Source organism: Anas acuta, chromosome 4, assembly GCF_963932015.1.
Source record: "Anas acuta chromosome 4, bAnaAcu1.1, whole genome shotgun sequence".
NCBI lineage: Eukaryota > Metazoa > Chordata > Aves > Anseriformes > Anatidae > Anas > Anas acuta.
Window position 1 is genome coordinate 40,713,991 of NC_088982.1, and position 14,755 is coordinate 40,728,745.

General features: G+C 37.8%; 1 protein-coding gene across 24 annotated transcripts in view; it reads right to left on the minus strand.

The window, feature by feature from the left end:
- INPP4B (inositol polyphosphate-4-phosphatase type II B) overlaps window positions 1-14,755 on the minus strand; it is a 379,692-nt gene that overhangs the window by 263,008 nt on the left and 101,929 nt on the right. For 20 of the 24 annotated variants that reach the window (XR_011096138.1, XR_011096139.1, XR_011096137.1 and 17 more), the window contains 2 exons: window positions 9,318-9,402; window positions 600-824 (listed from right to left, as the gene is read on the minus strand). Coding sequence is in view for 21 of the 24 variants with exons in the window: in XM_068680804.1 (XP_068536905.1) it covers window positions 600-824; window positions 9,318-9,402 (310 nt within the window). In the remaining 3 variants the exon portion in view is untranslated. Of the gene's footprint in view, window positions 1-599; window positions 825-1,515; window positions 1,609-9,317; window positions 9,403-13,392; window positions 13,412-14,755 lie in introns of those variants that run through there. The other 4 variants (XM_068680818.1, XM_068680817.1, XM_068680816.1 and 1 more) reach the window with 2 other exon arrangements.

A 14,755-nucleotide genomic window follows, 5' to 3' on the forward strand; every position in this document is an offset into this window, starting at 1 on the left:
CCTCACCACTAGCAGAGTCAGCATGTTGGCCTGGAACATTTTTATGAGTGTGCTGGACACAGACTTGATTAAGTAACTGGGCAACTGAAATACAGTACACAGCAATACAGCATAATTCAGGCGCCCCGTGCATCCAACATGACTCAATGTATCGCTACATGCTTTCATACCCACAGTGCTTTTATATTACGAAGTACACTTTCGTAACACTAAATTAAGTATCACTAAGTATCTAAACTAAGTATCACTTTGCAAATAGAAGAAAATTATCAGATATTATCTTACATAGTAACCCGTATATTCATGTAGTACACATAACAAGAACAGGATATTTAGGTCTCATGAAGAAAACACATTGGAGAAAAAGGCCAGAAATGTAGTGATCACATATTTGTTCCTCTGAAGATAATCTGCATAAATTTAAGTATAATTGGTAATATGCAGATAGTTTTGATCAATTCTCTCCTTTTACAATTGTATTTTGTCAAGCAACGAGTAAAAGAGCATTACGTACACAGTCTATAACACTAACCGTACTGCTATATTCTGTGGCATTTTTATTTTACCACTCTAAAAAAAAAATGAATATATGCACTTACTCGTAAACTGTGGCTCTCCTAAACTGTCTACTTGTGACGAAGGGAGAAACTGACGGGCTTCTTCTGATGCTCTCTCCTCTTTGATTTCCATGATCAGTCTCCGGAGCTGCTGAATTTTATTCCTCAAACCTTCCGAATTTGCCTCTCCCAGTGCCACAGCCCAAGCTTCACAGTCTGGCTTAGATGCAGCTTCAATGTAAAGATCTGGTTCTCCACTCTGAAACTCTGCATTCAGAAAACATCAACACCATTGTTAGGAGCTCTTATTCAGACTGGGCATCACAACAAAATTGTTATCCCACAACATTAATGCCACCACACGTACTTCTTCCATTACAGAGCCATGCAGCCCATCCAATTCTTGAACCAATGCCTGTTCTTTTGTATTTGGTGCAGCACAAAGTTTATCCACAGAGCGGTACTAAAAGCAATTAACATATTGCTAAACCAAGTGGATGAATCAAACTGAAATGGGAAACCCTTTTTCAGGACAGATTCTGCAGCTTAGCAGGTAGCTATCAGAATTGCTAACTTAAACAAGAAATTAGCAGGAACAGCAGACAGACAATGTGATTTCACCAGAATCGATGTGTTCATCAGTTCTTCTATTAGACCTGCACTTTCTGCTCCATGTTTTATCCATCCTTGGCAGAATACTGCTCATCAATACATGCAGATAATTTAGCATGACAGAACTCCTCTGTGAAGGCCCAACAGGTTGTGCATGGGAGCTTCTGACCTCATTACTATCTACGTGTCTTTTGCTGTTCTGCCTGAAGTCTAATTGTTTAATGATGAAATTTTCAATGACGAAAGACAGAAGGCGTTTTAAAAAAATGCCAAAGCTCCCAAGGAAATGCAGGTAAGTAGCAAGGGTCAGTCGTTTGATTAGAATTAGCACAGAAAGAAAAAACACCTCTTAGGCATTTAAAATTCTGTGGCACGGACAGCTTCACAGAGCCGCAAATTCAGTGTGACATGGTGTGTGATAAACACAATGAAGAATGAACTGCAAAAGAAAAAAAAAAAATCAATGCTTCCCTGAATATGTTACCAACTGACTCAGAAACATAAAACCCTATCAAGCACCTGTGTTAAGAAGGATTGAAGGATTTGGTAGGACATCAAAATCATTTTGACCTAAATGAGCCATAGCTAATATTACTAAATATAATAGTGTTAATAAGCAGAAAACTTGCATGCTTTCATAACTAGTTCAAAAATCCAAACAACACATAGAACTTTTCTATATACAAAGTGAACTTGAATTCCCTTTTCCTAACTTGAGTATCTAACCTTGGGCACTTACCCACATACGTTATTCTAAACCCATTTGCACTTCATAAACTGAACATCTGCCACTTACAATTAACTATGCCTTTATTGTTATGGGGGACAAAAGATGCAAACCTCAAGTCTGGAAGTCTCTTAAAATTGTGTTGGCACAAATCCCAGTAGAGGTGGAACAAGTTATTTGTCTGGTAGTGGATCTAAGGAAATGTAAATATCTGCCTGCAGCTGCTGATAAGAATTCAGAACAAGATTTCACAGACCAGCTGAACTAAAGAATCCATGAAGAATGAGGGAGAAGAAGAGCAGAAAGTGGGGAAATGTCCTTCTGGCTTCACAGGTACTTTAAGAAGTGCTAATAAGGATTTAAACTCCTGCCTCTGGCCCCAGCTCAGTCTGGGAAATAAGATATTCAGTTCATGTGACAAGAATATTCAGAATCAGAGGGAGATGCAGATGTTCATCTGATCCTTATTTGCACACAATATATATTTGCCTTGAGTGACCAAACCTGAACAAGCTGAGCTTGACTGTTTGTGAAAATTAACTCAAACAAAAATTTCACCTGTAAGATCTCATGTGAACTGCTACCGCATCTGGGGTGGGCAAGGGGGCAGTAACCTTCAAAAGCACTGGTAATTAGAAGAGCTGATAAGTTCTCTTACTCTCTAGTAAGATGTGTGACAGCAGTTATCTACTCCCTTCTGTCACTAAGCCCAGTAATTCAGAAGTCTGGTTTTACTTCATTGTATTTTAGAAGTACCAGTGGGAAGGAAAAAAGAAAGGGGGAAAGAAAAGGAAAAGTGGCATGTAGGCAACCACCATCAAGACTGAAACTAACCATCAGTCATCCAGATATTTACAGGCATGCAAAACACCTGCATGTACCATTCAGTCTTTAAAAGCTCTGAATTTTTAATAGAAGCAGCTTGGATTTCCAAGATGCCTTAGCTAATGAAAGACTGTCACACAAACAAGCCAACACTTGACAATCAAAATTCAAATATGCCAAGGTGTTCTTTTTTTTTTTTCTCTTTATTTTTAAACATAAACAGGAACAGTGATCTTGCCTTGAAATATTCTGCCACTAGCTAAATAAAAAACATCTGCTTTGGGAGGAAATCAACATTTTGCAATTGAAATTGTGCTATTTATATTTACCTCTCAGCTGTGGAAATCAGACTGCTGAGCACAAAAGGCATACTGAATCATACTTAATATGCATAGAACCAGAAAGACATCGTGAAATGCAGTGTGAGTGGACGTAATTCACTGTATTCTGATCTAACAGGTGCCAGTTTTGAAATCTGGAAATTTATTCTCAACTATCACTTCAAAACTACACTCTGCTATATTTAGGTCTTTGGGGTACTCAGAACAACTTCTTTGGGGTACTCAGAACAACAAAGTTCAATTCTGAAAAGCATATGAAACTACCGCAAAAATACCGCTCTGCAAATGTAGGAAGTTTTATTCTGCAGATCGAACAGTTGGCAGTATATTTCACATGCTGATTCAATGCATGTAATGTTTACGTACAACCAGTTCACATACTATAAGAAATAAAAACTGTCTTAACCATTTTCATAATGCACATTGGCAAAAATGTCTGTTGCAATAAAGGAACACAGGTTTATTTAAGTAATAAATCACTATCATGTTCTTCTTTCATATTGTCATGTTGACTATTATTTTAAATCATATGCAAATAAATAATCCTATTGAGCTCAGATACTTAATTCCAGGTTTCAGTATGAAGGCAAAACTTAGCTGCCATGAGTATTTCTGAAAATAAAACTGTATACTGAAAAACCCTCAAATGTAATGAATGCCTCCAGTGAGTGGTGGGTATATCAGTAGAATTATATTTGTCCTGAAACATCCTACAAAGGATAATTTCATGGGTAAGCAAAAAAAACCTTGTTACTCGCCATTAAAGTTACTGTAGATAACACAAGTAGTCAGTCAAAAATGAATTAACTGCCACAAATACTAGCCTCAAGGGAAAAGAAAAAGGAGGAAGCAAACATTACTAACTCTAGTGAATGGACTTGATACCAAGTGCTCGCACTGATACTTGGATAAAGCAGTGCAAGCAAGCCAACCCCAGTGAAAGCCTCTCTTACTCTAACCCAACCATCTAAAGTCAGAAATATATTTTGGTATTAGTTCCATCATCCTAAAATAACTTCTTGTTGTCATAGTTACTTTGTAATAATACTTAGATTTCAAAAGTTTTTCACTTTAACAGTACCAACTGCCTCTTTCCTCCACAACTACTTTGATATTTCAGTTGTTTTTAACAAGAGAGTTGTGAGCATTTTTAAAATTTTACATCCCTTTTCATCTTAATAAAATCTTCAACAGAAACCTGGGTTTCTCTGAAACTTGCAGTAAATAACTGAGTCTCAAAAAAAGCATAGACAGTTACTGGAATCAACCTTTGTCTCTCGAAAGACTGCAGTTTAATAGACAGACTTCTAAAAATAATATATACATACACACACACATTTCTAAGGTGTAGGGAGAAATGTTTTTCACTGCAGCTTTTTCATTTGGCCTTTTTTTTTTTTTTTTTCCTCTTAGGAAGGCCTAATTGACTTAATTTACTAAATACGTAAAAGTGACAGAAAGACTGATACACTATGGTTTGGTTTATTTTCATTAAGGAGAGCTGTAAGCATAAAATCATGTTGAACAGTACAAAAGAAACTGCTGGCAGTATTTGAAAAGATGTACAACGCATATGGTCAGTATCCATGATAACAGCCCCTCATCTTCTAGGGAATCACTTTTTCCCCCTCCTACACCAATATGCAAAATTGGAGAGTTCAAAAAAGGTTCAAGGTTCTCTGTCCATTCACACACACTAGCAAAAACCAATTCTCAAGTGCTACCTCAGCCGTGGTAAATGGTTGGAAATATCAATGAACCACTGTCACTCTAAAATATAAAGCACCATCGCAGCTAACCACCATAATTCTGTAACAAAAGCAGAATGAAGCTTTGATACATAAATTATATCTGCAGGATATTTCTAATACAGACATCAGAGGCTTTTAATTCACAAAGCCGACTGAATTCTATATGCTGATGCATTTCATGTTCAAATTAGTATTGATGAAATCATCCCACGGTTACTCGTGATTCTACGTTAATCTTCCTTTGAAAGTTCAATTCTTGATCAAAGATAAAGAATTTAATTAAGAATTTTATCTTCAGTGGTTGGGTTTATTTAATTTTTTCATTTTGCAATTCTGGAATAAACTTTTGTAAGTTACCATTATAATCTTCATTTAAGTCCCCATAGAAGTTCACAAAGATGACTGAGGTATTTGATATAAACACAGCACGATACAAAACTTTATTTTCCCAGGTTGACTATTGCACTATAATACTTCCTTTCTTTCACTTCCAGCAGGCTTTCACACATGCCACTTCATTGAACTAATTAACCACCGCACCCACACTGAAAGCCAGGCAGGCCACACAAATATTTAAGCACCCCAATGGTATCCTTAAGAGCACTGACCAGAAGTCCTTCGGCATACACTACAGCTTTTGCATAGCAGCCAACTTTTTAGCAAAAACGAAGTATATCAAACCCCTGGTTGAACCATCAATCCACCCTCAATAAGGCAGAATTCAAGGACCTTGATTCTCTACACAAGTCTATAAGAGTAACTGATGTATTTCTCAGTTACCACACCTCAAAACAAGGGAGTGATACTAACCTGCCTTTCCAAACCACTACCACTGAAAGAAGCAAAAAATTCCAGGCTTTTTGGGTTACATACTACTCACAAATGGCAAAGGGAATGCTTGCCATCTAAGGGTTATTCCTACATGTGGGACTTTCACCTGACACCCTGCAAAACATTGTAGGTAACTATGACCTTGCATCAAAAACTCAGTCGTCTTCCTATCTTCCCTCCTTCCTCACCACGCCTCATCAGCCCTACCTGCACGTCAGAGCTCTTACTTCGCTAGTTCTCACCAAGAAAGCACACACAATAATAAAACTGATACATTGCTAGGTAAGTTCTTACCCTGAAAAACTGAAGAGATTTACAGATCAAGAAAATGCAGTCCCTGAATGTAGTCTCTCACATCCAATTTCATTTTTTTGTGCCTATGTCTCTTGGGTTCATTCCCAAATTTTTGTTTTGCCACATGGAGTGAAGGAGGCCCACAGAGATGGCTCACATCCACACCATAAAAGTAATGTGAGACCCCATACAACAGCTCAGATTGCTCTTTGGAGAGATTCAAGCCTCCAGCCACACAGCTCCAGTCACCCTATTCAAGAGGAATTTAAGTGTGACCAAAAACTACCAACATTTTCCTCACTAAAGCCTGGTCTCTCCACAGGCTGCAGGGAAATACCTCCTCCACCCTCTGGTGCTGCCACTGGAGCAGGCTGGAACCGTCCCAGGGTAGGCCCAGCCCCTCCTCACAGGGACCACCTCTGCAAGCGCCCTGCTGCTGCCAGCACCTTGCCACATAAACCATCTTTAACAGGGCTTCCAAGGTCCAGAGGAAGAAAGGAACATATAATTGTAATAATTTAGAGAAATATTTCAGTGTTTGATGAGGCTATGATGCTTCTCTGTATTGTCAGGTGTGACCACTGCGGTTATTCAGGAGAACTGGAGCTGAGGAAGTTAACAACGCATTGCTCAAACCTTTCAGTGCACAGCAGCCGTTTGCAGGTTTAAGACCTTTTTGAATAAAATTGCTGAAATACTCTGCTTATCACACTTTTCTGGATTTCAGAACTGAATCACACTCATGTGAACCCTCGTGAGCTTTAAATCAGATCCGCCTCATGCTAGTCTGACCTGCTCTGTGAATAGCAGCTAGTCAATGTTATGAGGGCACGTGAGAAACCAGCCAATACAGAAGGATGTTTCACCTAACAAATCTTTGTTTCCTTGACTGTTTCACTTAAAAATGTTTTGAGTTAGATAGCTTTGGGAGCACTATGCTTAAAGTGCTTCCACAGATCTATCCACTACAACTACCTGACCTCCTTTGCACTCTACTTACATTTCAGTGAACACAACACTGAGGCAATCAGCTTCACAACATAACTGAATATTGCATGAAAATTTCCTTCTGTTTCCCTCTGTGTTTACACTACTGTCATATATTACATTATCTTGTTAGATATCTGATTCAGACTCCATTTCTCACTATCCAGTGAGTACTTAGCCCGCTACTCAGAGAAAGATGGAGATAGTCAGCCGGAAGCTCATTCCTAAACCCCCCTCACAGCTTGAAGCCTGAACCTGAACCATCCACTGATTTTCTTTATCTTGCCATCTGTCCCTTCCTTGCTGCAAAATTTATGTTTAATGGATGAACTCAGCCTCCTTTATCTTGAGCTTTGGTTGTGTACTGCCATAGGTGCCCTTGGCCTGTTCCAACAGGAATTTGTCATAGTGAGCAATTAAATTCTCCTATCCTGCTTCTACCCAAAACATTTCAAGCCCCACATACACGTTTTACAGCTTGTTTTATTTGGCTCCCAGTAATCAATTGATATCTCAATGATCAAGTAGTAACAAGGCAGCTAGTTTTTCCATGACAAAAGCCCCCGGTGATGAAGACCTCTTCATTCTTGAGTATCTTTTCCTCCCTGATTTTGTCCTCTGAATTGTGTTTTTACCCTACTGTACACGGAATATGATTTCACTTCCTTTAGTACTTTACTGTCACTCAGTACACAGTATACTATTTTCATTCCTCTTTGGTTTTGTTGAAATACCTCACATATCTCGCTTGCTTTCCCTTTTCCAATTCAAAGAATCATCTGCCAGCCTCTTGCCCTTGTTCTCCAACACATGAAACTGCCAAGTTTGAAATCTTTTGCTTCTCTACCTGTCTGTCTCTTCCTCTATCTTTTGTTGTATTCCTTTAGTCACACTCCAGGTATTCATCATCATTTCACAGCTCTTCAAACCTTTAGTTTTCCGTGCTTTTTCCTCTTTTCTCCTTTAAAACTTTTTTTTTAAACACTGGTTTGATATGCTACCCTTACTTCTAGTTACACTACTGACCTTCAAACTCTCACTGGAGACACAGACTTTCTAACAGAGACAATTTCTGTTCCTAACTATGGAAGTACATTTTCTCCATACATATTCCCAGTCACATTTTCTCCACAGGCAGTCTCAAGTGCTTACTCAGTACGGAGTTGTCTGCTTCTCCTGTGTTTGGACTTAAAATCTGCCAATCTCACTGCTATAGAAACCAGCCTGTTTGCAGGCTTCAAAGCCAATTAAAAGCATCTTGTCAGTAATTAAAACTGAGTTCTTGGTATAGCAGCATTATGTTAAAGCACTAAAAAAAGCACCAAAAGGGAACCAACATGACTGTATTCATACCCAAACTGTAACATCACCACCTCATAAAGTCAATGATCCCAATTAATGAATTAGAATCAATAAACGCAGAATTAGAAAAGCCTCGATTTGAGAGTCAGCAGTAATCATTCAGCTATTATGATTAGGCAAAGTAATGCTTCCAACTCCAGAAAGACGTCAGATTTAATTCCATTACTGAAGATGTGGAACTGGACCTATTTCTCAAAACACTATCCAGAAAAGGATGAAAGACAATGAGCACATTTCGTGTCACTGCCTTCTCAAATGTAAGCAAGCACTAAGAACCACTTCAGTAGGTGACTGTTTAAACTATGAGAAATCATATTCAGTGCAATTCAAAAAACAAAAACAACAAAAAAAAAAAACACCACTTGACATTTAGATTTGGGTAGGTAAAACTTGCTTGCTTTTGTAAACCTCTTAGATCAAAGCTAAGTGAAAACATCAAATTCATCTGAAGAGTTATACTCTGCAGTGGTATTGGAAAGATTCCACTTCATGAAAAAAATTTAAACACAATGGTTATTTCAGTTGTTCTTGCAGAGAAAACTGTATGTCAGTATTTTCTCCAAATGAAAATCACACTAAAATTATGATTCTGATTTCTATGATTTTTTTGTTTGTTTCAATTCAACGAATTAAAATTTGATAAGAGATTAGAAAAAACAGGAAACCCTAAATTAACAGGGAGGTCAGCAATAACAAATCATTTTGAATACAATGAATTAAACGTGCATCAACATAAAATCCACATTCTACATAATACCTAACAAACTGAAGCATCAAACTTCTTGTCAGAGGAAGACTATTACTTTCACTTTATTTTAGAAAAAGTAAAAATACAGCTTTTAGGATTTTCTCGTCAGGCATGAATTCAGAGACAAGCAATATTTAGATGTACACATCATTAACAGACAACATGACAAATTTTGGCTAAGTTTATGGCAAAGTTTCAGTGTCTGGATGGTTGCTTTTTTGTTGGTTTTGTTGACTAAAATAAGAAATCCACAGTGAACATACTGAGCCGTGTCTTACTTACTGAGAATTATTGAAACATCTGTTTTACTTTTGAACTCCACAACCCAGCACCGCTCCAGGATTACCACTTCGGAGGCTTCCGAACTCTGTGAGACATAAAGATGACAAAACATTAGGATTTGAAACCTGACAGGGAAGTCCTTCTGTTTGGCTGTTTGCCACCAGCACAGCATGTTGATAGAAAAACAACGAAGCAGAATAGTCACTAGGCAGATGGATATAGGCTTGCTCTAATTACCTATCTGTGCTACCCTACTTCAGTTCAATGAGCTTTAACAGGAATGAACTGCTGGAAAAGACCGCAAAGTAAACTAAGAAAAAAAAATTGATTATTTTTTTCATTGCATAGGTTTAGGTGCCACCTCATTCCTAAGCAAATCAGTTAAGTCCATGTAATGCCAACTTCCATATTTACTACTAATGGAGAACAAAAAGTTGGCTTCTACAGTAAAGTATTTTCAAGCAAAGAAAACATGCAATCTTCCAATAGGCATTTCTACTTAATTTTCATTTTAAAAGGATTTCTTTATCATAATTTGAAACTTTGAATGTTGTCTCTGGCTATGCAATTCAGATTGCATTAAGTGATACGGGCCTATTGCAGAGCGTGATACAAGTCACCAGTATCATTTCTGGGGAGTGCTGCATAGACAAGATGAAGCCTCTTCTTCTAGTTTAGTGAGTCTGACTCATTTTTCAAGAAGAGTGAAGCAATCAATCACTCCCTCAGAATTAATCTTTTTTTCCCTTAAAATTTTTATTATCCATTTTTTATCCCTAACATCTGGTAATAAATAACCATTAGAACACGTGCCCATTCGCCTTCTCATTGCACGATGCCAACGAGTCACAGAGCTCATCGTCTATTTCAGTGAAATTCTACAGGGACAAACATAAATTTTTCCTTTAACATTCCTTCCTCAAGTTTTTCTTTACTCTAACTGTCCCTAACAATGGAAAATTTCTCATTCTACACCAATTTCACCACAAGCCTGAACTTTAATTGCATACATTTGATGCCTAACAAAAAAAAAAAAAAAAAAAAAAAAAAGTTCATTAGATTAACTTTAGCCTTAATAGATCATTTAGAGGAAAAAAAGTGGGGAAAGTAATGAAACAGGCAAGACATACAAGTGCTGCATCAAAAACTTTTTTTCTTATTTATAGAATCCAACAAATTGAGCATATATGGCAACGCAGACATGATTTCCAAGTGCTGTCAAATGAGGTATTCTTCAAGTATCTTATCAGGGAAAGTAAAATACAAGATCAACATCTTAAAGCCCTTATCAGAAGCAAGTAAATCCATCCTGAGAAAAGAGGCAATAATACTTCTAAAACACAACAGCAAACTAACTAGGAAGAGCTCTCCACTACAAGAATGCTGATGACTATTATAACTCTTCAGATTTTGAAGCGAGATATGAAGACCTATATAGTCTCCACTCTGATTGTCCCTAGGTAAGTGGATAACGCAGCCCAATTCCTTTAAGAGCTGGCAATCTTTTAGAAAAAAAAAACAACCTAAAGAAAGGTTTTATTTCAGAAGCTAACAGAGGTCTAAGTCAATTTAACACTCAACTGTGAGTATAGGAAAGACTTCTACCCAGTTTCTGTCCAAAAAAAAAAAAATTCAGATCAACTCCAACAGCTTTGTCCCATTACATACCTACAGAAAATGGTTCCTCTGCTAATATTCATGTCCCACAGCTCAAACATGCAAACGTGATAACTACCTAGATTTCACATTTCCTCCAAACCATAGATCTGCAGTAAGGTGCAGTAAATTGAAGACTCACTATAAAAAGAAAAGCAACTCCCTATTGCATGGCTCTCAGAGGAGTCAGGTATACAACAAGGCTGGGAATAAAGCAATCGAAGCTTTCCTGTAGTTGGCTCTAGTTGCCAAAACTTACAGAGCTGATGTTTAGATTTGTAAAGAGAAGTGTACGTAGAAAAAAAAAATGTCATCTGGCTAGCAAGAAGAACTATCAAATAATTAACAAGAGTTTCAATCAGCAGCGTTTGTCTCACACTGCAGTGCAAGAAGATGGTTCAGGTGACATACAACAAGAGCTACAAACACAAAAAAGGAAGGTGCAGAGTATTTCAAGCTTCCTGCATTTTGAGATGGCAGATGCTGTAGTACAAAGGCCTTTCCAGAGATGAACTACTCCATGCCATACACCAACGCAAGCTGGAATGAAATAACACTGCAACTTCAAATGAATTTATATGCTTTTCCAAGATACACAATTGAGTACTGTGATCAGAGGATGTGCTGTTACTTTTTCTGTACATGTGAGGGAACAAGAAGGGAAACAACAAAAAAGATGAAAAGAGCATAAGACTGCCAGAAGAGAAAGCACATGCTGCTGCAAAACATCTCCCACATCTTGACACAAAGCTGAAGCAAAAGATCTTCAGCATTACTATTATTACAGCCTTTTTTTTTTTTTTTTTTTTTTTATCATTTAGATGAGTTATACTCTATCTGGCACACAAAAGCCAATGGGAAATTTACCCATAAATGAAATGAAAAACTGCAATCAAGGGATCCATTATGTGTATCTCAGAGATCAGCTTTGTTTATCAGTATTTAAAGGGACACCAAATTTCTCTCTTGCTCTAAGTACATAATATGAGCTTATTTGGACTAACTGTTAATTCACTTTTCCTTTTTGGGGATACATACCAAATCCACAGGCAGCAAAAACAAACAGTAAATTGTTTTAAACCAGTGATTTGGATAGGAAAATAAAAGATTCATAAATCTAAGTAGAAATATCCTAGTTTCAAATATCCAAGTAATGATGCTACAGTAGAACAGTACCCAAACCCTATAATGAGCAGAAACCGTATCTTTCTATTTGCTTAGCCAAATGATGGGCCAAGCTTTGCTATCAGGATGATGTTGTAAATCCTAAATAATCCTCTGCTATCGGCTGTGTCTGCTGTGAGTTTTGAATCAGACCAGTCAAGACACATGACCATTTCCACGGCTAGTACTGAAATAAAAGATATCTGTACTGGAACACATCAGCAGGTGTTTGCTAACTGCATATTCATCTCTCCAGTATTTTTGCAGTTAGAAAGCACAAAAATGGAATTACATTCTTAAAGTAGCAAGGATAACACACAGTAGTCGAAGCTAAAACGGTACAGCTTCCAATTGCTTCTAACTATCCACATAGAATTTGCAACGTACATTGTAACTTGCATTTGTAACTATGTCATTGCACGTTTCCATTTTTCTCTGAATTGGGGGTGAAAAAGCTTTCAAAAAATCCAAGTGCCAAGAGACTTAGAACTGTCAAACAGTGGCAAGTCAGAGCTATATCTGCGTTCCTGTACATTTGTCTCCATGCATCATGGAGGGGGAGTGGAAGTGTGTTAGCATGAAAGGATTCTACAATATATTTGTTGCTGCAGGGAGAAAGAAAACCTGTTAGCTATATCGAGTAGAGAACTGAACTGATGGTTAAAATTAGAAGTGACATCCCAAGCATTTGCTCCATGTTAAACAGCAAGTAGAAAAGTAAAATGACAACACTGTGGGAGAGAAACAAACACTACAGAAAGTACAAACCCTTTTAATAATACGTTTTGAAAAGCCTCCATTATCAAGGGTGGAGAAGAGAAGGTTGTGGGATGAGGAGGGAATGGGAAGAAATCATACAAAAATTCAAGGATCTCTACTTAAAACTTCAGACTTTTGGTTTACGCTAATTTTTGCCGACTTGAAATAATTGAAGACCTTGGACAGTTCAGTGCTACATACACCAATCTACTTATGCTTTTCAAAACAGTTATTTTCTACCCTCATTTATTAATGCTTCTGTGATGAAAACAAGTTTAGGTCTAAGTTTTATGGAAAAGTAACAAAATGAAAATGGATATAGTTGCTGTCGCTCAGAAGTAACACAAGAGACAATATTAGGCACAAAAAAAAAAATTAAAAACATAAATGTTGATAATTCTAAGTTTCTAATCCTTGCTAGTTATTTAAGAAAGTATTTTCAAGACAGGAATCAGTAGCAGCAGCTGAAGTTTCCAAATTCATTTTGAACCCTTACCGTGTCTTCCCCCAAGCTGCAGTCATCACTGTCCAGCAGACACTGGCTGTCTGCAAAACTCAGTGAAGCCTTAACTGCACAGGACTGACCCCCAGTACTCTACCACACCTAATGCTTTCACTAGAAGCCACAGAGGAGGAGCTGCTGTCTCAGTGGACCTGAAAGTCCAGGCATTCAGGCACCCACAAGGCTGCTTACAGTGATTTACAGGCTAAGAGATGAACTTGCAGCAGGAAGAGGGAAGTGAAGCACCCACTCCTAGTTAGGGACTCTCCCCTAGTTCCATTGCGTACCTACACAGCTGCCTGTGCAAACCCAGCTCCAAAAATCTCAGTGTCCTCAGATGCCTACCAAAGGCTGGCTTTGCAGGAGAGCTAGAAGACAGCTACCAGGGCTGATGACACGGCCTCTATCTCTCGGCACACCTGCAGCGCACCAAAGGTCTGTCTGCAACCCAATGACAATCATGACCTAACGTTCAATGAACCAACTCCGATACAACAGCAACAAATTTGTAACAGCATTAGGTGTACAACTTGCCTCTGATCCTCAGGTTTTGTAACTTCAGTGTTGGCAAATAGACTAGTCAGATTGATACTACCTCACTAACATGAATGCACTCAGGTTGGGCTTTTGACTAAGCATTACCTCCTGCATTTGCTGTTTTCAGTGTCAGCACAAATAAGGTTCATCATTCTGCAGTTAAACCGTATCTTATATACACGAACTAGCAAAAACAAGCAACAGGCTTTACCAGGGTAATTTCATTCAGAAATAGAAAAGCTAATAGTCTTAAAAAAGACAGGTACAATTTAATTCTACAGTGATATGCCCATTACCAAAAAGACTAAAATACAGTGTTCTAGCTTTGAGGTAGTAACAAATGACTGTACAACACAAGCAAGCATATAATTTGCAAAATTAGAAATCCCCCTTTATATGCTGGCAAACAGTATTAACTGCAACACTCCAACAATCTAAAATCTCCTTTTATGTTACATCTTCTTCTGCCACATTAACATTCCCAGCCCATTGCAAAGCCCGTGACCCAAGCTGTGAGATAAGGTAAGATGCAGCCACCTTTACAAACCATCAGCTCATTGAAAGATACTCAAATCATCATTTTCAAAAAATGCCATAACCACTGTGATTAATCCATCATGTAATGCCACTAAATACCAACTTCACGCTGACAATAACAGCACTAATCTACATTCCCTCCAGAAAATGCTGCTGACTTAGGTCACTGAACAAATCCTGCAGAACAAACAAGTACTCTTAATAATCTATTACCTGTAACAAACATGAATAGTTTACCTTTTTTTTTTTTAGTTTTGAAATGCATTAATAATGTACAAATATG